At 49.8% G+C, this 27,606-nt stretch overlaps 1 protein-coding gene across 8 annotated transcripts in view; it reads right to left on the reverse strand.

The window, feature by feature from the left end:
- The window catches only part of PSD2 (pleckstrin and Sec7 domain containing 2), a 96,053-nt gene that overhangs the window by 29,037 nt on the left and 39,410 nt on the right, over nt 1-27,606 (reverse strand). For 4 of the 8 annotated variants that reach the window (XM_080554938.1, XM_080554939.1, XM_080554943.1 and 1 more), the window contains exons 2-6: nt 18,142-18,714; nt 10,698-11,186; nt 9,610-9,804; nt 3,788-3,868; nt 3,113-3,225 (exon numbers count right to left, since the gene is read on the reverse strand). In XM_080554938.1, the coding sequence (XP_080411064.1) occupies nt 3,113-3,225; nt 3,788-3,868; nt 9,610-9,804; nt 10,698-11,186; nt 18,142-18,650 (1,387 nt within the window). In that variant the 5' untranslated portion in view covers nt 18,651-18,714. The remainder of the gene's footprint in view (nt 1-3,112; nt 3,226-3,787; nt 3,869-9,609; nt 9,805-10,697; nt 11,187-18,141; nt 18,715-27,606) is intronic. The other 4 variants (XM_080554942.1, XM_080554941.1, XM_080554944.1 and 1 more) reach the window with 3 other exon arrangements.

Raw genomic sequence — 27,606 nt, forward strand, 5'->3', positions numbered from 1 at the left:
TGGCCTCTGAACCTGCTCTTTGCATGACTTGGTGTGCTGCTTCATGGACAGGGCCCTGAGCGCCTCATGCCCACGGCCAAGCTCTAAACACTGACAACTAAAGGCAACCAAAGACACACAAGCCCAGGATGAAGGTAACTGAGCACATTAGCTTCTCTCTAGTAATAACCACGGTCTCTGAGGAAGGAAGGGTTTCTTGTGGGCACATCACATATTTCTGTTTGAGAACTGACAAATGCAGGGAATTGCTGTCACTGACATTCAAGAGAGAATCACCTCTTAAGAAAGATGCTTCCTCACTTCCACAAGAAGCAGCTTTGGGCTTGGAACAAAATGCCTTCCTAGTGTGTATTTTGGGTTCTCTATGGGAGGTTTGGGGCTGACATTTTCACTTTGCCTTACTGCATTGCTTGGGTCAGGTAGACCATGCCCTCCATGGCCTCCAGGTGGAGCTGATGTCCCAAAACCTGCTATTCACTTGCTGTTGCTTAGCTCAGTCACATTCACATTTTCTCTCTGCTAAAACAGTGCCATAGCACATACATATAACTCTTCGACATCAGGCCCTTTTCAGTAAAGGAGAGCACCCACAGTCTGTCCAAGTCACAGCTCTCTGGAAGAAAGGCCTACCACCCCACTCAGAGGTCAGCAAGTCAGAGCTTCTGCCACCCTTGTTTGCAGCATCCTGTCATGCGGGCTGAAGCAACCCTTGGTGTTGCAACAGTTGTGGCTCCATCAGTGGAAGAGTAATTGAATCAGCACATAGAAATGCCCTGAAAGGGGAGGGCTGTAAGATCTTCACAGCCACCAGACCATCTCCAGACCAAATTGCTTTGGCTTTGTCATGTTTCTATGTTGACAGACTACCACAGACACAGGTGTTTCTTTAGACATCTCAGTAACATGTAGTGGCTCAAATTTCTTTTTGGTGGAAGACCCTGTGCCAGTTTAGTCTAGATACAACTAGAAGGAACTACATCCTGAAGGAACAGCAGCAGCTTGCAATAATTTCCTCAAGTCACCACACATCCAGTGTCCGCAAAAGGTGTGAACTGCAGGAGCTACTTTGCTTCCCTCCAGGCCTTGCACATATTTATTGATTGGATTACAATTGTATTTTTAAGCCCCTTTCACTTTCAGCACTAAGCACAGATCTGTCTTGCTTGGGACTCATTCAGTTTGCATTTGGTCTGCAGAGTGGTCCTTCCCAGACTTGTGAAATGTGCTGCCAGCATCGCAGGTAATGCTGTGGCACTAAGTGTTAATGAATGGGTCATGACAGTAGCATCAGTGATGTGCTTCAGTTCCACTGTTCATTAGCCTTAAGAGTTTTGTACTGTTCAGGACTGTAATATTTTCAAAACAGGTCCTGCCAGCAGCAGTGACATCCCCACTGATTGCCATGCCATTGTTGAAGAGTCTAACTTTCTGGGTTCATCCTTTTTTTGTATTAGCAGATACTTCCTCATGCAGCATTGACAACTGGTATCTAATTTTTCTTCTTGAACACTTGTCATATCGTAGCTCCACTGGCACCTATGTAAACTCATGTTGCCATGGCAAAGCTTGTGTATTGTTTGACTATTTGCTGCCCTCTGAACAGACTCGTGCTGAAGGGTGTGTATGGAGTCAGAGGTCTGACTGCCTCGTGCTCCAGCTCAGCCTCTGCTCAAGCTGGTGTGTGCATGCATCTGTCCACACAGTGGGTGTGACAGATACCTGAGGACCAGAAGGGGAGAAAGGATCCCAAGGCCCTTGTCTATGGGGGTAGGAGGTGGATGCCATAGAATTGGGGATCACTTCTGGGGGAAGGTGGTGAAGAGAAGTCAGGATTGGGCATTTGGGATATTTCAGCTAGGGATGACCGCTGAAATCACTTCTGGGAAAAGAGCCATGAAAGCTTAACCTGCAGCTTAATGTCTAGAGGTTGAGGACCCTTCCCAGAGGAAGGTCCTTTTTGGATCAGTGGGAGAGAACATCACAGAAATGTGTGTAAAGCAAACATAGGAAAATGAAATGCAAGCCTATACTTTATTCAGATACCACAAAGAAAAGTGAAGAGGTCATTCTGTTTTGAGAATAGCTTGTGTTCAGTTAGCCTGGCAGAAGAACTGGAGAGTTTGTGTGACCCAAGGCACTGCTGCTCCTTGGGGAGCCTGCAAGGCAGAGACAAGCAGGATCTCTCATGTCCAACTGCTATATTCCATGCTGGAGAGGGTGAAGTAGGAGCAACCAGCACTTCTGTGAGGTTGGCTGAGATCTGCTCAGCAGCCTGATTTTCACCCATGGGGGTATTTTGAGATGCATGTAAGCAGATGTGCAAAGATATTCATGTAAACGTGAACTGGAGTGTGCTCAGGTCTGGATGTGTGCACATGCACATGTGTGCTCCAAATGACCTTTTCCATTAAAACAAACAATCAAGAAGAAAAAAAAAAGAAAGAAAAAAAAAACAGAAGGAAGTATCTCTATTAAAAAAAATGGAGAAGGACTCTGAAAGTGGCTAACAAAATACACAATTCCAGTAGGCCCAGGATTTTATCCAGCTCTGCTTTCCCCTGCTGCACACAGTAGAGAGCAAAGAATGTAACCCCAGTGCATAGCAAGCCAATAGTCTTTCTCAATCTGTATGGAAATGTCTTCTATTCAGCTGTACCTCTTTCAATGGACGAGAACTTGGGCTGAGCCAATACCACTCTGCAAGCCACGGTTGCAGTAACTCACTGCCCCTGAGGACCACTCCCTCCCTCCCCTGGTGCTGGGCAAAGCACAGCCACTAAGCCAGGTCACAGCTGAGGAGCTTACCTTCATCACAGCTCACCTGCACTTGCGTGTGCCTGTTACTGGGAGCCCACACTCAGACCATCATACCCTGAGGGGACACACAGGACTCTCCCGAGGAGGTCTGTACAGTGCCTGGTGTCCCCAGCCCCTCCCAGGGCAGGGCTGGTCAGCAGGGCAGCACCCCAGAGGAAGAATGAGCTGCGGCCTGGTCTGGCCAGTGGTTGCTACTCAAGATGTGGATGGTTCACTTTATGTGCAGGCTCTGTGACACAGGTGCACCGTGAGTGTGCAGCAGTGCCACAGCAGAGCTTGGGAAGGGAAGTGGTACCTTCAGAAGTGCTCTCCTCTGGGTTGCACTGGCAGTATCGCCGGGAGAAGTGAATCAGCACCCGCTCCCGCTCCTGAGTCTCTCCCATCAGTGGGAATGCTTTCAAGAACGTCCTGCAAAGAGAAGATGATACTTAAAGATGTCATGGATCAATCTGCTGGGAAGCATCCACACTAAGGAGAGAGGTGGAAAGGGGATCCTCAGAGCAGCTAGGAAAGCCTTTGTCCTCCCCCCAGCCTGTGCACCCCTGGGCCCCTGCAGGTGCAGTGCAAAGGGTTTCTATGGAGCCAGCTCTGACCTGTGCAGGGAAACATGCTGTCAGCTGAGATCTGACCCACCTCTGGCTCAATGGCAACAGGATGGGTTGTCCATTCCAATGGGCAGAAGTTGATCCCACTTGCTCTGAGTTTGTACAGAACAGGATTCCTGGGAAAGCTGCTCTCCACCATGGGGAAGCAGGTTATGGGCCCTCCTGTTAAATACCACTTTTGGTGGCAGTATTTTGTGCCAAACATGACACCAAAGTAAAAATTAAATGACAACCTAGAGCTCCCCCCAGTCCCTGCTCCTGTTGCACAGACAGCCTCTGTGGAGTTGGGAAGCCCAGAGGAGAAACCCACCACAGTACTCTGCTCTGGCCAGCCCGGACGCGGGAGTGCCAAGAGACCAGCTCACCTGAGTGCTTTGTCAAGGGTCAGGCCAGTGAAGTCAAAGAAGCTGAGATACTCCTCTGCTACCAACTTGCTAAATTCGTTACTGTAATTAAAGAGGGAGTAGTCAGCCCTTTCATCAGGGAAGAAGACACTGTCTACAAGAGAACAGCAGATTGCTGCCTCCTGGCCAGCCCAAACTCCCAGTATGACACTGCAGACATTATCCCAGACCCAGGAGGACTTTCTCCCAGACTGAAAGGCTACTGGAAGACCTCCAAAGGGCCCTGAAATGCCCACAGTCTAGCACTGCAGCTGCCAGCCTTAGAAACCTGAGAATGAGGGGTACCTGCCCTCGGTGCACCCCTCTGCCATGCTGCTGGCCAGGCAGAGCTTCCTCCACCCAAACCAGCCAGGGACACACAGCCTGGGGAGGAGGCCATAAGGATGCCTAGTGCCTTCTCTCTTACCTCGTCCTCTCCCATTGCTGGATGTGTCCCCTAATCCTACTGCAATATTCCTGCTCTCCACCCCACATTGGCTCCCATCTCACTCTCACCACAGCACCTCGCTTTGCAATCCCACCCTCAGACACACTAGCTCACATGTCAGATGGATGCTCCTGGGCTACTGGAGCAGCCAAGGTGCAGGAGAGCTCAGTGGAGATTCTGGCCCCACTAGCCCCTAAGTGCTTCTCCAGAGGTGAAGGAGGATACTTGGAGATTTTGAAGGACGCTTGGAAACTTCTTGCTTTTAAAGCCAGAATGGGTGATATTAAGTTCCTCTATCAGCACAACTCAGGTGGCAGAATTGCAAGGATGATTAATGAATGCTGGCACAAAATGGTAGATGGTCTCAATTCAGTGGGATTGGTCGATGTCGGCGGATGACACCAAGCTGTGTGGTGAGGTTGACACACTGGAGGGAAGGGATGCCATCCAGAGGGACCTTGGACAGGCTTGAGAGGTGGGCCTGTGCAAACCTCATGGAGTTCAACAAGACCAGGTGCAAGGTCCTGCACCTGGGCTGGGGCAATCCCAAGCATAAATACAGGCTGGGCAGAGAATGGACCGAGAGCAGCCCTGAGGAGAAGAACCTGGGAGTATTGGTTGACAAGAAGCTCGACACGAGCCGGCAGTGTGGGCTTGCAGCCCACAAAGCCAACTGTACCTTGGGCTGCATCAAAAGTGTGGAGAGCAGGGCGAGGGAGGTGATTCTCGCTCTCTGCTCTGCTCTCACGGGATCCCACCTGCAGTACTACATTCAGCCCTGGGTCCCCCAGCACAAGAAAGACATGGATGTATCAGAAGGAGTCTACAGAAGGGCCACGAAGATGATCAAGGGGCTGGAGCACATCTCCTACGAAGACAGGCTGAAGGAGTTGGGGTTGTTCAGCCCGGAGAAGAGCAGGGTCTCGGGAGACCTTATACTGGCCTTCCATTACCTACAGGAAAGCCGAGGAGGGATTCTTTGTCAGGGAGTGTACAAGAATTAATGGTTTTAAACTAAAAAAAGGGTATACATAACTTAGATATGAGGAAGAAACTCTTTACTCAGAGGGTGATGAGGCACTGGCACAGGCTGCCCAGAGAAGCTGTGGATGCCCCATCCCTGGAAGTGTTCAAGGCCAGGCTGGACGGGGCTTTGAGCAACCTAACCTAGTGGATGGTGTCCCTGACCATAGCAAAGAGTTTGGAACTAGATGATCTCTAAGGTTCCTTCCAACCCAAACCATTCTATGATTCTATGATTCTATGATCACCCTTGCCAATATGTAATTCATTTTCCTTCTCCCCACAAAATGAAAATCATATTGCTTGCTAAGTGTTGCACATCCAGTTTCACTCCGAGACATGTTACAGGCAGAACTCACTGCTCTCGTTGCTTTTCCAGCAGTATTGTTTTATCTTCCACGGTGAGGTTGATGCTGTAAAGTGTCTGGGGTGGATGCTGTTTGGAATCAGACAGAGAGGTGTGTCAGGTCTAAGGGAGAGGTCCAGGCTGAGTTTTGAGAGGCAGGATGTAAGTATCAGTGCTGAAGTGTGTGCAGGCCACCATTTCATTGTTGTCTGAAGCCACAGGGCCTCATGATCATAAAACAATCTTACCATTTGGGGTTGTATCTCTGAGAAAGAACACGGCCTCGTGGCCTCACGGCCAACCCAGGTAAGTCTGTCTGAAGCAGTACTGCAATAATCAGTGTGTGGATTCTTGCCAGCTTCCTGTCGAAACTTCTCCTCTTATCCTGGAACTTCACAACAGGGTGATTTGAGAAGCCAAAAATGACCACATGCTTGTGAAAGGAGATGTCACAACATCACTTATGCCAAAGAACCAACAGAGCCAAACAAGCCCCAGGCCTCCTCTGTGATCCTCTCAGCTCTAAGCCTGCAGAAGGCCTCGTACATTGGCTGTGTCAGTGCTGGGAAATAGCCAGTGCTCTCCCTTCCACAGGTCAGGTCCCACCTCACAAGTGTGATCCTACAGTCTCATGGAAGAAAAGCTCTGATTCCTTCTGCCTGGACACCCTTTGCCAGATCTTCTGGGAATCTGCTTGGGCACTCTGGGCACTGTGCATACAGCAAAGACTGTCACACACTGCTGCACTGGAGCAATCAACAGGGGAGAACAAGGCATTCTCCCACTTAACCTCGAGCTGAGCGTGAAGGACCAATGCTCTATAAAATCAAAAGACAGCAGCACATCTACAGCCCTGCACAAATCTTGGGTGGACTGAATTGCTCTTGAGGTGTCTCCAAGGCCTACTCTGGGAGCTACACCCTAATGTGCATTCCTAACTAGATCTGTAGTCAGGCAGGATGAAGGTGGGTGGGAGCTCCCTTTCACCTCACTCTCCCACCAGGGCAGACCAGGAGGGCAGGCAGGCTCACTGCCTATCCTTCAGTTCACCGGGTCTTGCTGATGGCCAGGACCCACGACCCTCACAACCCAGACAGCCTGGCAAACAGTGATCTATGACAGCTTCTGTAGTGCCAGCAGCTCCCCAGCCCATCACACCTTTCCATGTGCCTCACCTGGTCCCTCTCCTTTGAGAAGCTCCAGGCAGAGACTGCTGACTCTGCCAAGGGAACCAGATGGTGTTGCAGGGCACCTGAAGGCAGCCAGCCCCTAGGAAGCAATAAACTCCTCTGTCTAGCCAGGGGCGCCCCTCTTCCCCGAGCTCCAGACCAAGTCAACGTGCCTTAGGCATGCCTGTGACACAGAGCTCTAATACTGGCCATGGCAAGCCCATGGCCTCCTCTAAGGTGGGCTTAGATGCCTGCTCCAGTTTCTTTGTTCAATAATTTGTCTTCCCTCTCTCTGTGCTGTCCCAGCTTCTCCCATGGGAATGGGTGACACTTCCACCAGTGCTACTCAGATATGTCAGAGACATCACTGCAAGAACAGCAATGGGTTTTCCATTGAAACAAGTCTATCATCCTGTGGTTGGTGGCTGCACTGTGCATACAACTTCTACAGACCACTCATCTTAGAACCCTGTCTGATGCTTCCTCCCTCTCCCTGGTTTGGGAAGGTCCAGGCACCAGGAGTGATTACTGACCTGTCTGGGTCACAAGCCACCTCCAGGGTGACACAGGAGTCCTGGCCTTTTCTCCCAGTTTCATTCCTGCATGGCTGCACATGGGTGCATCATGTGCTGTTTTACTGCACTGAATCACACTGTCCTACCAGAGCTACACCTCTGTTTTCCAAGATTCTTATTGTGCCACAGCCACCTGGATCAAAAAAAAAAAAAATAAAAAAAAAGAGTTTCCATAAAAAGCTTGGTTCAGTAAAATTCACCTAATCTCCACAGGAGAGAAGCAGGCTGTATGGCCAGGCTGTGCTGCTGATGGGACTCTGACAGAGCCCTGGTTCTTCATATGCTGCAATGCTGCAACTCTGCATGCTGCTGCCTGCTCCTTTGCTGCCTGCATGGGTTTGCGAGCACAGCAGTCTGTTCGGAAACCTTGCAAGTAAGTGCTTGGTGCTGCCATCTTTGTGGTCTGGCACCTGAAACACGTCAACCTCTGTCCAGCAAGAGATATGTGTCTGGGGGTAGTAATAGAGCTGAGATGATGACACAGACAAATCCAGCAACAAGGATCTTCCATGTAGAGCTCAGCTGCTGAAATGCATGCTCTTGACAAAGATCATTTCTAGATTTAGAGTTAACATCGCATAATCCTGTCAGCTGGGAAGACGCTATTTGGAGATACCCAACCTCTATTTCCTTGTTCATCAAGCCTTGTCTACTTGCTTGACAATGATGAATTTTTTTTTTTGGGGGGGGGGGGGTTGCTTTTGAGAAAATTGCCAATACTCACAAAGAAAAAAAAGGGGCGAGGGTCAAGAGGAGCTGAAAAGCCTAAAAATGAAATTTTTACTTTTCAAACAACCCTCCCAACCATCACTTAAATGTACCCTGTTCCCACAAATGTAGGTTGGTCCTACTTTGTCTTAAGTGAGCAAGACTAGCTTAAAATATACCTATTCCCATCCTTCTTCCTTTCCTACTCCACAAAGCCACCTGCTTGGTCCAAAAGCCTGCAGATCTATCCAGGTTTTGTGCTAGGAAATGATCCAGGTGTCAAAAACTCAGCTGATCAAAACACAAGTTGTTTCCTTTTAAAGGCTGTGTCAAGTCCCAGATGTGGATCACCAAACAGCTTCCCAAGGTGAGGATGACAGGTAGAGGGAGGACTGCAGAAATAAGCAAAGAGGCACACTCAGATGCACCCCAGAGAATCATTGTTTGAAACTGCCCCACTCAGACAGCTGGTGTGGCAGATTTGCAAGAAAGACAGATGCTAGGCCTAAGGCGGCAGAAACCCTATGTGTACCTGCTATAAGAACCAAAGAGGCAAATGAGAATGCTGTCAGGTGATATAAAAAGTTTCCCTAGGAGATCACTCATGGGCTCCCTCCTTCCCAGGACCAAGCTGAGCTATAGACCATTCTCAGTATTGGAAGCTTGGGTATTTGCAGAGGTACGGTTGTGTCCTGCTGATCTAGACAGCAGGCCATTTCAACAACGTACAAAAAAACAGCAACACGTTATATTTTATCCAGGAGAAATATTCTGGGGATTGGTGTCCTCATACCCACTGGCATCCTAAAGTCATATGTTACTGTTTTGTTTGTTACTATTGCCCTGTCTTTTAGAAACCACTGTAACTCTCTGGCATACGAATAAACACTTCTATTTCCCTTTTGCCTTCCCCATGCCAATCTACCAGCTGAAGGGCCTGGATCTCTGTTGTGCAACTGTCTCTCCATCAAACCCTTGTGGATTCACACTGTCTACACAGACTGGGTCAGGAGGCACTGCAGCAAGATTTTGGGGTGCAGACATGAAAACCCTGGGGAATGGCAGGGCAAAGATGTTACAGGGCTTTTGCCTTGTCCCACTGAGACAGACTCTCATTGCCACCACACTCCCAGGAGCTCCAGTTAAACACAAGAAGGTCAAGATCCAAAACTCTTCAGCCTGGGGATTGCTTTAGGTGTCCTGCTGGGCCTCTTCCAAATGCAGGAAACTCTTTGTTCTGGCAGGCAGCAACTGCAGCTTGTGGCAATTAATGCCCAATACATGCAAACAACTTCTAGCAATCAAATTGCAAGGGCATTGGTCTTGGACCAGTTTCAACTGGGAAGATCTCAAGTGGCCCTGACATGAACCAGCAAGGCCTCGTAACAGTAGGCTTGTCCCTTTCTGTGTTTGTCCTGTTCACCATGCTCCCATGGACCCTCCCCACCACAGCTGTGTTTCTGACAGCCCGATTCAGTGCTGCCATCTCTGTCAACTGCTTGGCCAGGCTGGCTGCACTCCAAAGCCCCACTTACTTCTTCCCAAGCTGGCGTGCCACATCACAGCGCTTGAACCCTTCGAGGTTGTAGAGGCGCTTGGCCAGCCTCTTTGCAGCCTCACTGTCTGCCCTGCAGCCATTTGCCAAGGTGTCTGTGCTTCCCTGGTCAAGCTGCTCCGTGCTGCCCATGTCGGAGTCAGAGTCTGACAGGGCATCTTTCAAGCTGGCATCACTACACAGAAACAAGAAACAAGATTCAAGGAGCAGCAACGCGATTTGATGAAACCCATGGAAAATAACACATTTTGAGTTCTTCTTGTCCCAAACAAAAAGCATGAAAACACATTTGTGAACAGGACATTGGACAAAACCTCTTTCATTTCAGGTCAAAAGAAATGCATTTTGATGCACTCAAAATAGTAGAGATTCATTTCAAACTTTTAGGAAAGAGATGAAAGAGAAACTGACTCCTCACTAAGAAATGATGTCACACCCATTCAAAACAAGGAGACCCAACACCGTTTTAAAGTTCCTCTCTTGCCACTGATATAGAAAGTTGTCCTGAATGGATACAGAGACTGACAGAAGTGTAGCTCCATCTGGTTGATGTCTAAGGGATACCAAGCTTTTTTACAGCTGTTGACATTCAGGAGACTTAAGGAACAGATGATATGCTTTTAGGGTTAGATTATTTGCTGAGGATATGGGTTTATTATTTGCTGGCTCAGAGGGTGACATCTCCACTGATCTCCTCACTGTCTGCAGAAGAGCTCTTGGGGAAGCCTCTACAGGGTCACCTAAGTGAAACCTTGAGCACATTTGGGAGTATATCTGACTAACTCTTACCTGCCACGAGCTTTTGCAGATTTCAGTGGTCTGCCTAGAACAGCTCCGGCTTTGCCTGCCTTAAGAGCAGATGGGATTTTTGAGCAGCCAGATGAAAGTTTGTCCTGTGGGTGTTTGGCCTCTCCACCATGACAGCACATGTGAGGAGGCACAAGGGAAAAAAAAAAAAAAAAAAAAGCATCGCCACCTCTATTACATTCTCTGAGGCTTGCTCCTGGGCTGGGACCCTGTAAGACAAGGACAATTCCCTTTGCCCAAGGAATTCAAGGCCTGCCTTACCTGATGGAGTTAATGATCTTGGTTGCTTCTTCCTCTGAACTTTCCACATGGAACCCATTTGGGATATTCTTCAAAGACAAACGGCTCAGCACATTCTCTGACCTGCTGCTAGTAATCGAGTGCCTGAGAGGGCTCCCAAAATCCCCCTCCACTGGCTTTACTGCTGCCTGCTCTTGCTTATTAGCAGCCATGTGGTGAAGGGCTTCTCTCTGCTGGGCCACCAGTTTCTGCTCCAAGAGCTCTGGGCTTTCCTTGACTCGTTGCTGGATCAATGGTGTGAGTGGGGCCTCAAAACTGACGCAGCTGTCTGTCTCGTCTGTGAGAGAGAGGACATCCAGAGAGTCCAAGCTGCTGTAGTATGTGCCCTTCATTAGGTCAGATTCAACAATCTTCTCAAAGGTTGAGCTGAATCCATCCCTGATGTCTTTGAATTGAAAATGTTCCTTGTCGTCCTCACTACAGCTCAGCTTGGCATTTCCAGCAGCAAACCTGTACCAAAAGGAAAGATGTAGAAAATACTGTCAAAGTAATTGTTTGAACTGTTCAACTTGGAGCTAGGGGGCAGGAGAAGAGGCAAAAATAGATTCTGTGATTATAGGCCCTTAGGAGCTTTCTGTGGTATAACCTGCTGTGTTCCCAGTTTTATTACAAGTTTCCAGAGCTGAGGAAGGTAGAGCTTTACAATGAGCAATCCCAGGGACCCGGGCAATCATGGTCAAGCCCCAGTAAAAAGCCAGATCTCTGAACTGGTTACAGTGGTGCCTGACACCTGTGACTGGACCAACTGCCAGAATGGATTTAATCTCTAGGTTCTCTTTCCCTTCAAGTGCTCTGATTCTGGCAACCTCAAAACCTTGAAAGTCCTTAAAAATTGAGATCAAGTCATATAACTGGATGTTGGCAGCAAATGTTGGCAGCTTGCTCCCTTTATAGCAGAGGAAAAACAGAAGCTTTTAGAGTGCCTTGAGCCTTTTTTCTCAGGCAACGCAGCCCAGAAGTGCAGGGCACACTAGAAATACTATTTTTTCTCCACCGAGAAGGATGTACAAGGGGACGTGTACACACCCAAACAGGGGAGTCTCCATGCTGCTTTACAGATAGACTGTGGACAGACTGCTGGATGGAAAAAGTACTTCCCTCAGCAGCTCTGTGGAGGAAGGCTGGAGAAGCTGCTGTGGACTATCAGGCCTTGATTCATGACCCCAGGAGAGAACCTGCGCAAGGCATTACTGTTTGCTGAAGGACTGCCCTGTGCTGCCTGTGTGTAGGCACATCTCTCCACGCTCATTGATGCACCTATGTTCAGGAAAGCCAAGAAGCTCAGGTTCCTTTGAAGTAAGTGGATACTTCTTCCTGTCTTCCCTTCTCTGTGATTCTGGATGCCAGGTCAGCTGAGTGGTGAGCTCTGGCAGGAACAGGCAGTGCTGGCACACCAGGGTGGCACACCAGGGAGCAGGGCAGGCCCTCCTGAAGGGCAGCGCAAGGAGGGAGACAACAATGCACGGCCTGCACTCCATGCGTGAGGCCTGACAGGCTTTGACAAACAAGTTCTCGCACCCTCTGAAAAGTCATTTCTGGTGTCTGAGCTCTTAGAGCTGCTGTTCACAAACCTAACTCTATGACTGTATGGCCTAAAATCTTACATGAATATGTACAGCCAAATAATCTCTTGATTCCAGGAGCTCAGGGCTTTAAGAAAACTGTCACCCAGATCACCAGAGCTGGCCACACAGCAAACCAGACATAAGCAGAAATGACACAGACAGCATCAGCTCCTCAGACTACTGCAGCCTGGGGTCTCCTCATCCTCAGAACTGCTTGTCTTTACAAATCCATTCATCCCTGAAGGCTGAACTGCAAAGCCTGGACATGATTTTGTGTACAGAATAGGTCTCCACCCTCCACAAAGCAGGAGGAACTTTAGAAACTCTATACCCCTGTAACAAGAAGGATTTTACAGGCTTAATTGCAGCCAGTGGTGGGAATTACAGACCTATCTTGGCAGCCTGACCCATTGCCCAACTTCTTGGAACTACTCCCTTTTATTTTCCAGCCCAAACTCCTATAGGAGGCAACAAAGTCAGAAGACCTGTGTCCCTACAAATGCCCCAGCGAAGTCTCCTGTGTGGGACGAAGGGTAGAGACCAGGGCAGGTGCCATGGCAGAGGATGGGTCAGTGAATGCTGACGAGCCTGCCAGCAACAACGGACACAAGTCCCGCACACCACATCTCTCCCTGAGTGGTCCCAGAAAAGACCCTCCCCAAGGGAAGACAGGCTTCCAACAGCTTAGACCAGCCTAGGAGCAGTGCCTGCATTTAATTCAACAAAGCTGGGCTAGGGTGGGAGACAAGGTACGACCTCACTTGTATGAATGAACCTCCCACAGGGAACTGTTGTGTATTACACAGCGGGGAAGGCAATTGCTTTACTTAAGTAAGGAGCCATATATTTATTTGTATTGTAATCACAAGCTTCTGTCTATTGAAGTAACATTGTACCTAATTGCCTGTGCTGCTTTTCCCAGTCATCTCTGAAATGCTGTTTTATTGCTTATGGCAAGGCATGCAGAGCAATGCATTTGGTTATTATTGCAACTGAACCGTACTGGATTTTTATGCACTGAGTTGCTTACATTTCAATTGTCACTGGTTAATTAGTTGTAATAAAGTAGAACCTAGTTTGCTGTGTTGGTGGAGTAGGGAGGCCACTCAGAGGACATGATGGCAATTAGGACTTTCTTGCCTGTGCACTGCAGGCCTTCTGCAAAGTTCTTCTGAAACTTTGTTTAATGAAATTTGAAATGCTTGTTGGCTGTATATTGACATGTGAGGAAAAGTCTGGGCAAAGGCAGCAGTCACAAACCTGCAGGTACTAAGCACATCTTACAAGCCAAATGTGGGGATTCCTATATTTATCAGTTTGACTTTTTGCATGATTTTATAGGGCTGAAATCAGAGAACATCAACCACCAGTGAAGCTCTCAGTTTGACTGCAGAGCTGCAAATTCCCTGAGATCAGCAGTGCCCTGAGATCAGCCCCATGTTGGGGGCTCCTGGGAAGGTGATAGAAAATGGGACTTCGACAAATGGTATATTGGCATCCACTAGATGCTATGGGATAAACTAGACAGGGGGGCAAAAAGGATTCAGTGAGTGCAAACTGCAGTAGAAGTACTAAAGCTTTGGCTTTATCTCCTTGACTGGGGAAATTCAGAGACAATGGAGGATGACAGTGAATTCCCAGTGCTTTGGTATGTCTGTCAGCTTTGTTTCTCATGACCCCCACTCATTGACAAACACCAGTGCAGCAGGCAGTTAGCTACAGCAAGGAAAGACCATGCTGAGTTTGGCCCAGCCATGCATTTCTGCCACTCATACTATGGATACATGGTCAAAGTACAAAGGAGCTTGAACACAGCAAGCTAACCTGATCCCAGAGAATATGTGGTTTCCCAGATTTCATTTGTGTCCCTGAAGTTTTCCAGATGGACTTTTGCATTCAGGTATTGTGTATCTTGTCCCCTGCGCATCCAGCTTCCCAGAATACTTATTTTCTATCCAAGTCAATATGTTCACAGCACAAGATCATGGTCGGTGCATGCAGAGTGCAGTCAGGTTGCATTAGGCCCAAATCCTTAGCCTGCCACTTCTCCCAGTTCATGCCCCAGTACCTTATAATAATTGCAGTTCCAGTGACTGCACCAGCATTCACTGACCACTTCTGGCTTTGTCTTGAACTCACAGTCTCTGCCAGGGAACCACAAACCAAGCAAATATGATTCCCTTGCAGCAGAGAGCCTTGCAGACATCCAAGACTTGACAGAGTAGCTTACAGGGCTTGTGGATCCTGTGTGGAGGTGGACTCCCCAGGCTCTCTAGACATCATCAGGCAGTAGCATCCTGCCTTGGACTTCTTCCTCTTCAGTATCTTCAGTTGTGCCTCTTGAAACAGTGCTTCTGCTTCTTGCTGGGGGCCTTGGGTAAAACAACCAGCTTTTTACTGAGCAGCCTGCTCGACACTGCAGACGCAATGGATTAGGGATGCCTGTCGTTAGCCCACATGCTGTATAGCTTCCCAGCACTGCTGACACTCCTGGCCATGCTCCAGACTGTGCTCCCACCAAACGACTCAGCCTGAAGCCTACACCAGACTAAGACCAGGAGGTGATTCAAATGCCCCTTTTGCCCATCCCATCCCTGTCACACCTTCTCCTCTTAAGAATCAAAGAATCACAGAATCATCTATGTTGGAAGAGACCTCCAAGATCACCTAGTCCAACCTCTGACCTAACACTGACAAGTCCTCCACTAAACCATATCAGTAAGCTCTACATCTAAACGTTTTTTAAAGACATTTTCTGTTATCTTTAACAGCAGTAGCCAGATGGAGCTCCAGATGAGCTCTGGCATTTCTGATTTTGTCCCTGCACAGCCTCTCAACATCCTTATAGTCCTCCTGAGTGGCCTGCCCTCTCTTCCAAAGGTCATAAACCCTCTTTTTCTTCCTGAGCTCTAGCCACAGCTCTCTGTTCAGCCAGGCCAGTCTTATTCCATGCTGGCTCATGGGGCACATGGGGATGGTCTGATCCTGAGCCTTTAAGATTTCCTTCTTGAGGAGTGCCCAGCCTTCCTGGACTCCTCTGCCTTTCAGAACTGCCTCCCAAGGGACTCTGACAACCAGTGTCCTGAACAGCTCAAAGTCTGCCCTCCGGAAGTCCAAGACAGCAGTTTTACTGATCCCCCTCCTGACTTTGCCAAGAATAGAGAACTGAACCATTTCGTGGTCACTCTGCCCAAGCCAGCTCCTGACCACCACATCTCCCACCAGTCCTTCTCTGTTCATGAACAGAAGGTCTAGCGGGGCACCTCCGCTGGTAGGCTCACTGACCAGCTGCATCAGGAAACTATCTTCCACGCTCTCCAGACACCTCCTAGACTGCTTCCTCTGAGCTGTATTGTATTTCCAGCAGATATCTGGGAAGTTGAAGTCTCCCAAGAGAACAAGTGCTGAGGATTTCGCAACTTCTTCCAGCTGCCTGTAGAACTCCTCATCCGTCTCCTCATCCTGGTTTGGCTATCTATAACAGACCCCCACCAGCATGCTTGCCTTGTTGGCCTTCCCGCTGATCCTAACCCATAGGGACTCAACCTTATCATTCCCAGTCTCGAGTTCCACAACACCAGAACACTCTAACATAGAGAGCCACACCACCACCCCTTCTGTGCTGCCTGTCCCTTCTGAAGAGCATATAGCCAGTCATTGCAGCACTCCAGTCATGGGAGTGGTCCCACCACATTTCAGCGATGGCAACCAAGTCACAGCTAGCCTGCTGTATGATGGCTTCCAGCTCCTCTTGTTTGCTGCCCATGCTGCGTGCATTAGTGTAGACGCACTTCAGTTGGGCCATTGCCTTCTCCCCCGGCCCTGACATTGTTTCCCCTGGCACACCTCTAATGAGTCTTATTTTATCCTCATCCCCTTTCTTACCCAGTTTAAAGCCCTCTCAATGAGCCCTGCCAGCTCCTGCGCTAGTATCCCTTTTCCCCTTAGGGACAAGTAGAACCCACCTGCAGTTAGCGGGCCGGGTGCCGAGTAAAGCACCCCGTGGTCAAAAAAAACAAAATTTCTGTGTTGGCACCAGCCTCTGAGTCACCTATTTATCAGGTGGGCTTTCCGAGTCCTCTCTGTACCCCTCCCTGCCACTGTAGGGATGGAGGAAAACGTCACCTGTACTCCCGCTCCATCTACTAATCATCCCAGTCCCCTAAAGTCCCGTTTGACAGCCTTCAGGCTTCTCTCTGCAATATCATCACTGCCAGCCTGGACTATCAAAGAAGGTCATGCTCCTCTGCTGTTCTTCTCTGCTCATGGCATCTCTCTCATGTTGGGGAAGAAGGTACGTAGACAAGGCCATAAGGTTTGCAGTGGCTATTAACCCTGGGTGGCTACAATCCAGCCTGCTGGGTGATTTGTGGTGACAAACGGAAGCATCCCTGCTCAGGAATGGCATGGAAAAAAGCCCACCTCATCCCAGTGACAAGTCATTTTCCCTCAGTCCCCCAGCCTGCAGAGCCCCAGGGAGGTTTAGGCACTTGCAGAGGCTCCCAGTGAGGCTCTGTCTTTGGTCAGTGTCCCCCAGCCTGGAAATTTCTGCCATGAAATCAGGCTGTCAGTATGGAGGACACAGACCGGAGGTATGACACATGCTGGTCTATCTCAGGCACTGAGAACAGGATGACAGGAATATTTCTCAGCTCACACTGCTGAGTTGCCACCCATCCAGCTGCAGACTACGGCGTCTGGGAGAGGACTACCTGCCATGGTCCTTCAGACATGAAGATGGCCAATTCTGCAAATCTGGGGTGTATCTGACCAAAGGTCAGTGTAAACTCTTCTACACCTTGCCTGATGCATGGGTGAAGACTGCCTTGACCAGAAGTATCTAAACCTCGTGAGGATTGCTCAGCCCCAGCAATCAGTGCCTGGTCCTTGGTGAGAGGAGTAGATCCTGCTGGGCTGATGCAGTGATGCTGCTCCAAGCAGATGCTAAGGGGACTCTTCAGCAGGCCTCACTGCTCTGCCTGGTCATTTCAGCAGCTGGGAACATGGTGTATGCTGGTGCCTACATACCCTAAGCCAGCAGGACATTCAGACCTGGTGCAGTGGCTCCCAGCATACACACAGCTCCTGGGTCATTAGTGGGGCCACCTGGGCTGAGGCACAATGAGCCCACGTGGCCACTTTCATTGTGTCACAGCAATACACAGCACTTCCCAACCACCCTGCTCACCTCCCAGCATCCTAAATCACACACATCCCAGATGGAGCAGCACAATCCATCCCCTTGCTGCACACTCAAGCCAAAGCAGAAACCAAGCTATCCTTGCGTCACCCAGGCACTGGTAGCACCAGCCACAAGTGCAGTGGGGACCAAAGCTCAGTGCCTTGCCCTCTCTTACTAACAACTTGGTCCTTGGATGCAAAGTTTTGATCTGCTAGTCCATGGACTGCCAGAGCAAGCCATTCTGACAGGGACTTTCAGGGCATACCAGGCTCCCCATCAGCTCCAGGCTATTGCGCTTGCCCTGCCTTGATACCTGAACTATCTCAGCAAACTGCCTCAACTGCTGCAGCTAAATCTGTAACTTGTAAGTGGGATGCTCCCAAAAGTCATCACCCTCAGCACACTTGAGATCTCTAAGCCTTTTCCTTCACCTTAGTGCATCAGGGGCAGACACTGTCTCTAATCACATTTTTTCTGCATTTGCAATAGGGAAAGGAGCCCAGAGAGAAAAAGTGAAAACACAGTTAGCTATGAGAGCAGCTGCAGCTTTTTTAACTGGTGAGTTACACAGGGAGGAATGGAACTCAAACCAACGAAATCTGGGAAACGGCACACATGAACCAATGCCAAGCTAGTGTTACGATGGCTTCACACTCACCCGAGCTGATCCTCCGTCTCATTGCTGCTCAGCATTTCTGAGGAGCCCAGGAAGCCATGCAAGTGCAACTTGCCAAGGGCCTGGATCCGTGCCTCTGGAGCCAAGGATCCTCTCTCCCCGGAATCCACGCTGCTGGGGCTGGGCACGCTGCTGTCCTGCTGCTGCAGCCTCACCGCCTCCCCACCCGCACTGAGCTCCGCGTCCACACCGTTGTCCAGCGCTGGCCCCACACAGCCTTCGCTATCGCTCGGGGTGTATGCCTCTGGTCCCTTCTCCTTGGCGCCCACAGAGGCTGCCAGATGTTTGTCCCCACAGCCCCGGCGCACCCCATCTGCTCCTTGGCCGGGCTCGGCATCATCCGGGGGGCTGGCCTTCCTGCTGGCAGGCTCCGGAGGCTGGCCAAGCTGTTCGTCCCCATCGCTGCAGGCTTGCACAGCAGGCTGTGAGCCCGAGGAATGCAGCTCGCTGGAGGATGCCACAGACAATGGGAAGTGCCTGCTCTCACTCATATTCCGCTTGTTCTCCCAGCGCTTGCAGGCTCTCTCCCCGCGGTCAGCTCAGGCGCGGCACTACCTACAACAGAAAAGACACTACGTCACAAATGCCCGAAGGGATGTCTGAACGATGCTGACTTGTCCACAGCAGCTCAGAAGGGTGACGGCCAGTGCCACATCTGCAGTGACAGGAGTGGAGAGGAAAATGTATCCCTCACCCTGCTTTGACCCCTCAGTGTAAAAGCAGGGAGGAGTCATGCAGGGAAGGGTATGTTGCTTGCAAGGACAAATGCTTGTTACCCAGCACAGTGAGATTGGAGAAAATCTGCCCTTGAGATCCTGAGCCATCAGGGCCAGGCATCCCACCTTCCAGAGAGCAGAGACCCCAGTAGCCCCTAGACAGCCCAGTCCAAACAGGGGCTGGGGACAGGAATGTGGCCCCACTGCTCTTCCCAGGCTGGTGACTGGGGTCCTATTCCCTGGCACTCTCTGCCCACCAAAAGCTGAGGCCTGGCAGAAATAGGAGAAAGGTGTGATTTTTTTTTTTAAACACATTTAAGCAGCCATCATGTGCCAACCTGTGTGATTCTCCCTGCTGACTTCTCATTTCTAAGTGTCTTCTTCCCTGGCAGAGTAACACTTTTCCAGACACACAAGTACTGCTGAAGTAGTTGCCTGTTAAAACTCCAGCAAAAGCATCCTTACTGAATATCCCATGAGATGCTCTCTCTGTAGGGCAAGAGAAGGGCACTATATTGCACCAAGTGACACAAATGGCTTTTTCAATAAGCCCTTAGTCATGGGCTACAGCCCCACAGTGCTGTACAAGTATTGTAAGCCCTGCACCTGAAATCCAGTGACCATAGTGCCAGGAGAAATGACCTCTTCCGGAAGCAGGTGTTTCTGTGTGGTGTTCAGGCTGAGGAGTGATAACAGCCAGTTTTAAAACAATGTCTGTCTTCACCTCATCAGGAAGCATACCTTATTGGTTACAGCAAGCAGATGGGAATCCTGGTTTCTCCTCCTAGTTCTGGTCCTATCTCATGTCTCAAGCAGATCTTCTTACCTCCCTGCCTCAGCTTCCCTCTCTGCACACCAGGGATAACACATCACCCGTGTCAGGATGCTCAGACATTGAAAATGGGCTCTGGGTGCTCTGACTTGCTGACCTGCAGCTCTCATTAGCAGTAACTGCTTTGCAAGTACAGGGCCCTACTAGTTCTTGGTAACAAGAGGTGCCTCTGCCCTTACGACTCCTCAGCCTGTGGAGGCTGTGGCAGTGTCAGCAGCCTGTCCCCTCCTGCTGGTTCCTCTGCACCTGGGCAAGGAGCAAAGGAGTGGTGGGGTTGGACCAAAACACCTCACTGTGTCCCGGACATGGACTGAGCTGCGCAGGTATGTGCTGAGCTGCTGGCTGAGTGGGACAGATCCCAAGGGGAACCCCAATCCCTGGTGACTTTGCCTGGAGCAAAGCCCAGGCAGGACCCAGGATCTGGCCCCTCCCTGTGTCCTGTTCCCTGCTGCTAGCAGATGGGGTGAGCTGGGGAGTTCAGAGCTCCGTGTCAGACGGGTTTGTAGAAAAACACTCCTCGAGTTGCCCATGCCACAGATGTGAGATGGAGCAGGTGCCTCTTTGAGGCAATGTAGGCAGGTTTACCTCTTCTCCACGTGCATCCATGTGCATCACCAGCTGTCAGAGAGAGCACAGCATCCCCACCTACCACACTAGGTGCAGCCAGGCTCTTCCAACAGATGCATGATCCCTGCCTGTACCAACAGACCAGAGAAAGTGAAGCACAGGCCAGAGAGAACCCCACTGATCTCCTGCCACCCTGCTGTTGCTCCATATCGGGCTGTTTCCCAGACCCATACCATGGCTGAATGACTCATTCTTTGCAAAATACTTCTAATGATCTTCCCTCTGCATACACCGGTATTCCCTGGTTTTCAGCCATGGCAGTGCAACAGCTGAGTGCAGGAGTAATCCTTAGAAAGGGCTTCTGACTTCTTCCCACAGACTTCCTTCACATGCACTGGCAGTGGAGCCAAGCCATTGCAGTATCTTCAAGGAATTTACTTACAAAACTATCAAGACCCTCCAGAGCATGACCATACTGCAATCTTGAGTAACGCTGGAAACCTAACATGATCCAAATTTCAACACTTTCGCATAATGAAGGTATAATACAGACATGCAACACAGAACCAATATTCAAATCTTTGGGGAAACCTTTCCAGAAAAGCTCTGCTGGTCTTTTTCTTGATGTGAGCTGAAGAATGTTCTTTTCAGCTTAGCTGAATAGAAAGAATAGCTTTTTTCAGTTCTAATTTTTAAAACTAACCAGGGAGTTTGGGCTGAAATTCCCCACCTCCCTGCTACTGCTCCAATAACTTCAGCAGGAACTAGATACCACCCAAGCTAAATTCCAGTCTAGTAACTAAAGCTTGTCACAGCTATAAGCAATTAGAAAACAGGAACCTAAATGTGATTAGGAGACAGGGCTAAGAAGAAATGTTGGCAAACCTTTCTAAGTGTGAGGTCCATTCTACCCTCCTAACTTTAATCCAATTCTTAATATCAGTAAATCAACATTTATGTTATCATACATAAGCTGCTGCATTATACTTACTCTGTTTTACCCTCTGTGAAGTCTAAGTGGGATATTTATGGTCTGGAAGAAGGGCTGAAGAGTCAGTAGCTAAACACTGAGGCATGCTCTTCCTTGGCCTGAGTTCCTGATGGAGGAGAAGCACCAGGGAAGCCATGGGAGGACGCATGCAGAGACTGCTGCTCAGACTGGAATACCAGCAGCTTCCAGCACACTGGTCTGCGTAAAGCCAGCAGTGTCTCGCACAGCCTCCTGACCCCTCCAAGATGTGTACGTCTTGTGTGGATCCATACTCCATTGCACACACATGAAGGGAGGCTGTCATGTGCAGCCGTAGTCTGCAGGCAAGCTGAGCTGCGTATTACTCAGCAACTCACTAGCTACTAAATTAATGCATGTGGTGACAATCACTTGAAGCACACCCAGGTTATGGGTAGCTGAGGCTTCCCAGAAGCTCCAGAGGAATGGCTGGGATGTGAGCCTGTGACTCACCCAGCTGCCCGTGCTGATGCCTTGTACTACAATTACCCAACTGACTCCTTCCGCCCTTGCCCACGCAGCCAGGCCACTGTGTCCCACATGAGCTGCAGAATGTCTCCCCTGCTCTGCAAACCCATCAGCCAGCCACATGCGGCAGGGCTCATCTGTGAACCACTACCTTCCTGCTTGTGTCAGGTATGTGCATGGGCAAAGGGAAGGGGAGACGTGCTGTGATGCCACCAGTTGGACTCAGAAGACCACCAAGAGTGGAGGAGCTGGTTAGAGCTGCCCACACCTGCCCCCAACAAATAGCTGCCCCTCAGTGCTGGACAGAGACCAAAGGTGGCCTTTCTGTTAGCTCTGAGGAAGCACCAATGTGCGGCTCAGCCTCTGGCTAAAAGCAGCCACAGCTTCAGCCAGGCCACTGGGAGAGGACACACTGCAGCACCTCGCAGGGGCTGGGATTCAGAGGGCTGCCCTGGGGCTCCCTTCCACTTCCCCAAAGCAGTATGGCCTGACAGACAGGAGACTGAATTGGACTATGGTTTCTATTGCATGTTCCCCTTGTCCCTGCTTGTTTCTTCATGTTTCTGCATTGCGAAGTGCTCTGGTCAAGAGCTGTACAGGTAAGGGCTAGAAGGTAATATCCGAGTTTGCACTGGTGGATTTTCACATGACTGAACCTTCCCCTTTCTGCAGCCCCGGGCATTCCCTCAAGTAACTGCTGCTTTCCTAGGTCCCATGGGTAGAGCAGGAATCCCATGTGTGTCCACTGCTCCCAGCCTCCAGCAAAAGTAACAAAGGTTAGCACACGAAGAAGGGGGGCTGGCAAGAAAAGAGAATGAACTGGCCTATGCCCTGGCTGGGACTGCTCACACCAGCGGCTAAGGTGGCTCTGCTGAGAGCATGCATTTTAACAGCTGTTAAGATGCAATTCCATGATTTGGACCAGATTAGCTCTGTAAGGCCAACATAAGCAGAAGGGCATGGATTCACACTGGAAAGAGGCTATTATTGCTGTAGGAAAGGCAAGGAGAAGCCAAGAGATCCATGATCTAGTGCTAAATATAGCCCTTCCCTGTCTTCTTCCCAGAGCTGGGGCTCAGTGCTTCTACCATAAGATGGGAGAGAGGCGAGAGCCTCTCTGCCCTTTCTTGTAGGCCATTTCCAAGCAAGACAACTGCAGTTATGAGAGCTACTAGTTTCATTTATCAGACTCCTGGCCACACCAGCCTGTGTGTGTAATGTGCCCAGTGCCACAGAACAGCTCTGCAGCACAGCCACCGACTTGCCCACTCTGCCTCAGGGTCCTGCATGGCCCCTGGGCCACAAGGAGACCAGGGCAGGGCTGGTGTGGGGCAAAGGACAGCAGAAATACCCCATCAGTGCTACTTCAAGGTTTGCCCCTGACTGCATGGGTGGGGAGTGTGATGGGGCTCCCAGGAAGCAATTGCCCACTGCTGGTCTTGAAGCATTCACTCACTCATGGACATCTGCACTCAGCCTACTTTGGGGCGATGGGACCAGCAAAGCCAGGCTGGCACCCGCTGTAGGAAAGTGCCAGTCCCAAAGAGGCTGGGCAGTGATGAAGAAAAGCTTGCCCTGATTCTGTAAGGGGTTGGAAACCACACAGCGGCTCTTTCAGGGACTGGCTCTGGAAGTCTCCCAGCTTTTGTTGAAGTTGAATGGCTGGTGGGAAATGATTATTTTAAATTTTCCTCCCTGCTTTAGGAACTGGAAATGCTCCCACTTCAGTTTGTGTAACTGCTTGGCTGCTGTGACACGGAGGGCTTGGAGAAGAATCCTGTTGCTTGTTCAAGCACGAGCTTCCCCTCACACTGAGCTGGGTTGCTCCCTGCTACACCCCTGGTTTGCTTCAGTGCTCAGGATTCTGCTTCCTTGGGCTTTGCAGAAATGGGGCAGCAGGTCCATCACGAGGGCTTTGTCCTCACCCTGGCATCACAAGGATGCCTAGGGAGAGAGCAGAAGGCACATCAAAACTGCAGGAGAAAGCCTCACCCAGATCATCCCCTTGCTCTGCCAGACCTAAGGAGGTGGCAGCAGCAGGAACGGGTGATGGGAGCCCTTGCCAAGGTCCTAGTGCTGATAGAGATGAGTCAGTTTTGTGAGCACGCTGCGCAGGCTGGGGCCTGGCCCACATTTTCTCCTGGTGCATTGTGGTGAGAGCTGCCATGAAGGGAAAGACAGATGTCTGTGCTGCCAGTCAGGTGCCACCCAAGCTGACATCTGGAGGCACATGTAATCCCCAAGAGCAGCTTCAGTTTGTAAATGTCTTTTTTGCACTTGGAGGTCCAAAACCAGACATGGCGTCCAGGTTTGGTCTCATAAGCCCTGAGCAGAGGTGAAGACTCTCTTACCTTAACCCACCAGCTGCATTGCTAACACAACCCCATGTGTACTTGGCCTTCACTGCCACAAAGGTACACAGCTGACATGGTGATCTTCATGGTGATCTTCAGCAGAGCAGCTACCAAAGCAGTCAGCCCCCAGTCCGTAACAATGCCTGCGGTTAATCCAGTAATCTCTTTGCTAAATTTCTTTGCTAAATTTCATGAGGCTCTCTACATGCAGTCCTTTTTAATCCTCCCAAGGTTTTGCTGCTGGCCACCCAGAGGCAGGATGCTGAGCTGGGCTGATCGTGGGTTGGCTCTGAGTTTTGCTGTGCCATGAGGTGCGGAGCAGGAGAGACCTGGGACATGGCTGAGGCCACTGACACAGAAAAAGACATGAGGAGAAAATGTCTATGTGGTCTCATGAAACGTTTGATACCTCATGTAATTTTCTTACTTGTAGGTGGCAAAGAGCCTCCAGGATTTTGTCCTGGCACTGGGCACCACTGAGAAGAGCCTGGCTCTATCCTCTGTGCACCCTCCCTTCAGGTATTTATACACATTGATAAAATCCCCCATGAGCCTCCTCATCTCTAGGCAAAACAGTCCCTGGACCTGAACAGACTCGGGCCAGTCATCACCTGAAACCAATTTCTGCTTCATGGTGCTGCAGACAGAGGCTGGGGAACAGCTCCTTCAACCTGTGATAAACCCCACAGGATGAGATTCACTCAGTGCAATGTGAATACAGCGTACACCAACAAGGAGCATCTCAGGAGCTCTGTCCTTGGAACTTTCCCAGTGCCACATGCTCAGACTGCCAGGTGAGGAACCCTTAGCCTTGCTCTTCGAGCTCTGTCCAAATTATTTTCAGCCTCAAGGCAGGAGGCACCCTCCTCATGCCTTGTTTGTTGACGACCATGAAATGCGGATCTCTGTGGCACACTTCGTGCCCTGGCACCCCATCCCACACCATTGCAAAGCGGCTGCAGGTTTCTCAACATGTTGGTTTCAGAAAGACACCTTCTATCCTCTTTCTGTGAGTGAAAACCAGTTTTAGGCAGCAGCTTTCATGGTGGGAGGAGCTCTTCAGCAGAATTCAGCAAGATGCAACAGCAGATGTTTCCCGCTTGGCCCTTTTCCTTGATGCAAACCATGCCATGCAGATGCACATGTTAGTGTTGGGGAGAATCGAATGGATGTTCTATTAATGTTTCTCAGGTGATGGATCATACGGTATAATTAAATATCATTAAATGTACTTACATTATCGAGTAATCTAGGTACACTGGAGACTTAGGGAGTACATTGAACAATCAAAAGAATCGTTGGAGGGGAACCCCGGGAGGAAATAGGTGCAACCTGACCTTGGATAAGGGCCTGGAGATGATGAAATGAGTTGAAGCAGAATCAAGGAGCGAAGGGAGCATGCGTCGAGTGAGAAAGGTGAAAGAGTTCAGCGGAGAGGAAGACTCCTTACTTCATCTGGACGACCACCTGGACGACCACCAGAGTGCGCCACGCATGTGCAAAGGGGAGGGGAGCTAATTAGAATGAAAAGCGAGGCTGATGTTGCAACCTGTAATGAATATGTATACCTGACGCAATATTGTATGTATAAATAACGGCTGGGAAGTAACGGGACTTGAAGCCAGATTTGGGCACCTGCCCCGGCTTCCAGCGCTGAATAAAGCACCTTCATATAATCACTTGATGGTTATGTGGTTGCTACGCTAACATTTTGGCGACCCAGATGGGACAGCGTGGGCACTGCTGAGGCGGCTCGTGTCTCGGTTTCGCTCCAGCCGGCACCGAGGGATTCTCGGGGAGCAGTCGACCACGACCGACCTCCGCTGCTCACGACGTACCACTGGAGTGGTAAGCAAAGGTGCTTTCAACTTTGGGTATTCGGTACCGATTTGGTTGGGAAAGCCTGCCGGTCAGACGCGGCGAAAGCCACGCTCGGTTGGGCAGGGAGCTCCCGGGGTAAGCCTAGGCGCCGTCCGTTAGACAGAGCGAAAGCTCTGCAGGTTCGGCATTGGTAACTGTATTGGTTTGTGCTGAAGGGTCAGCACCAGGTATTATTGGTATGTAGAAAGCGTGCTGCTGCTGCTCCGGCAGCTTTTTAGCGAAAAGCACGCTGCTGCTCCGGCAGCTTTTGGGAAAGCACACTGCTGCTCCGGCAGCTTCTGGAAAGTGTGCTGTTGCTGCTCCGGCAGCTTTCGGGAGAGTGTGTTGCTGCAGCTTTCGGGAGAGTGTGTTGCTGCAGCTTTCGGGAGAGTGTGTTGTTGCTCCAGCAGCTTTCGGGAGAGTGTGTTGCTGTAGCTTTCGGGAGAGTGTGTTGTTGCTCCAGCAGCTTTCGGGAGAGTGTGTTGCTGCAGCTTTCGGGAGAGTGTGTTGTTGCTCCAGCAGCTTTCGGGAGAGTGTGTTGCTGCAGCTTTCGGGAAAGTGTGTTGTTGCTCCGGTAGCTTTCGGGAGAGTGTGTTGTTGCTCCAGCAGCTTTCGGGAGAGTGTGTTGCTGTAGCTTTCGGGAGAGTGTGTTGTTGCTCCAGCAGCTTTCGGGAGAGTGTGTTGTTGCTCCAGCAGCTTTCGGGAGAGTGTGTTGCTGCTCCGGCAGCTTTCGGGAGAGTGTGTTGCTGCTCCGGCAGCTTTCGGGAGAGTGTGTTGCTGCTCCGGCAGCTTTCGGGAGAGTGTGTTGCTGCTCCGGCAGCTTTCGGGAGAGTGTGTTGCTGCTCCGGCAGCTTTCGGGAGAGTGTGTTGCTGCTCCGGCAGCTTTTGGGTCCGTATCATAAGCTCAAAATGAAAAAGATTAAAGAAATTCTGGGAAAAGATGTACCTATCCCGCGGACATCCCCGCTGGGGTGTTTGCTAGCACACTGGAAAGAGGGAGGTTTTGGTCAAGAAATGCGGAAAGGAAAGCTGATTGATTATTGTAATATTTGGTGGCCACAGTATAAACTAGAGGACCAAGAAACTTGGCCTGAGAATGGAACATTGCAATATAATACAATTTTACAATTAATGCTATTTTGTAAGTGGGAAGGAAAATATGATGAACTGCCGTATGTGGAATTATTCTTTTATTTGCGCCGAAAGCCTGAATGGCAGCATGCTTGTGGAATAATGGTGCTTGAAGTTTAAACTGAGGAACGTTGTTGTGCATGTACTAAGGAGGGACGCTGTATACAGCATCAGGCAATAGAGAATAATAAGTATTATGGGAAATAATATAATATAATAATATAATAATGTATATAATAATATAATAATGTATATAATAATATAATAATATAATATAATAATATAATAATGTATATAATAATATAATAATGTATATAATAATATAATAATATAATATAATAATATAATAATGGAAATATTGATCTGGAAGTTGCGCCGTCGGCTCCGCCGGAAGAGCCAGGACAGGGAGGGAAAAGAGAAAAGGAAGATAGCAGTAGTGATGGAGAATCCCCGACTTTAGCCTCCCCTGTGTCACATAGGACCCGGCAACAGCGAAGGGCAGGGGAAACT

Source organism: Anser brachyrhynchus (genome assembly GCF_964034855.1).
Source record: "Anser brachyrhynchus genome assembly, chromosome: 14".
NCBI classification, from domain to species: Eukaryota; Metazoa; Chordata; class Aves; order Anseriformes; family Anatidae; genus Anser; species Anser brachyrhynchus.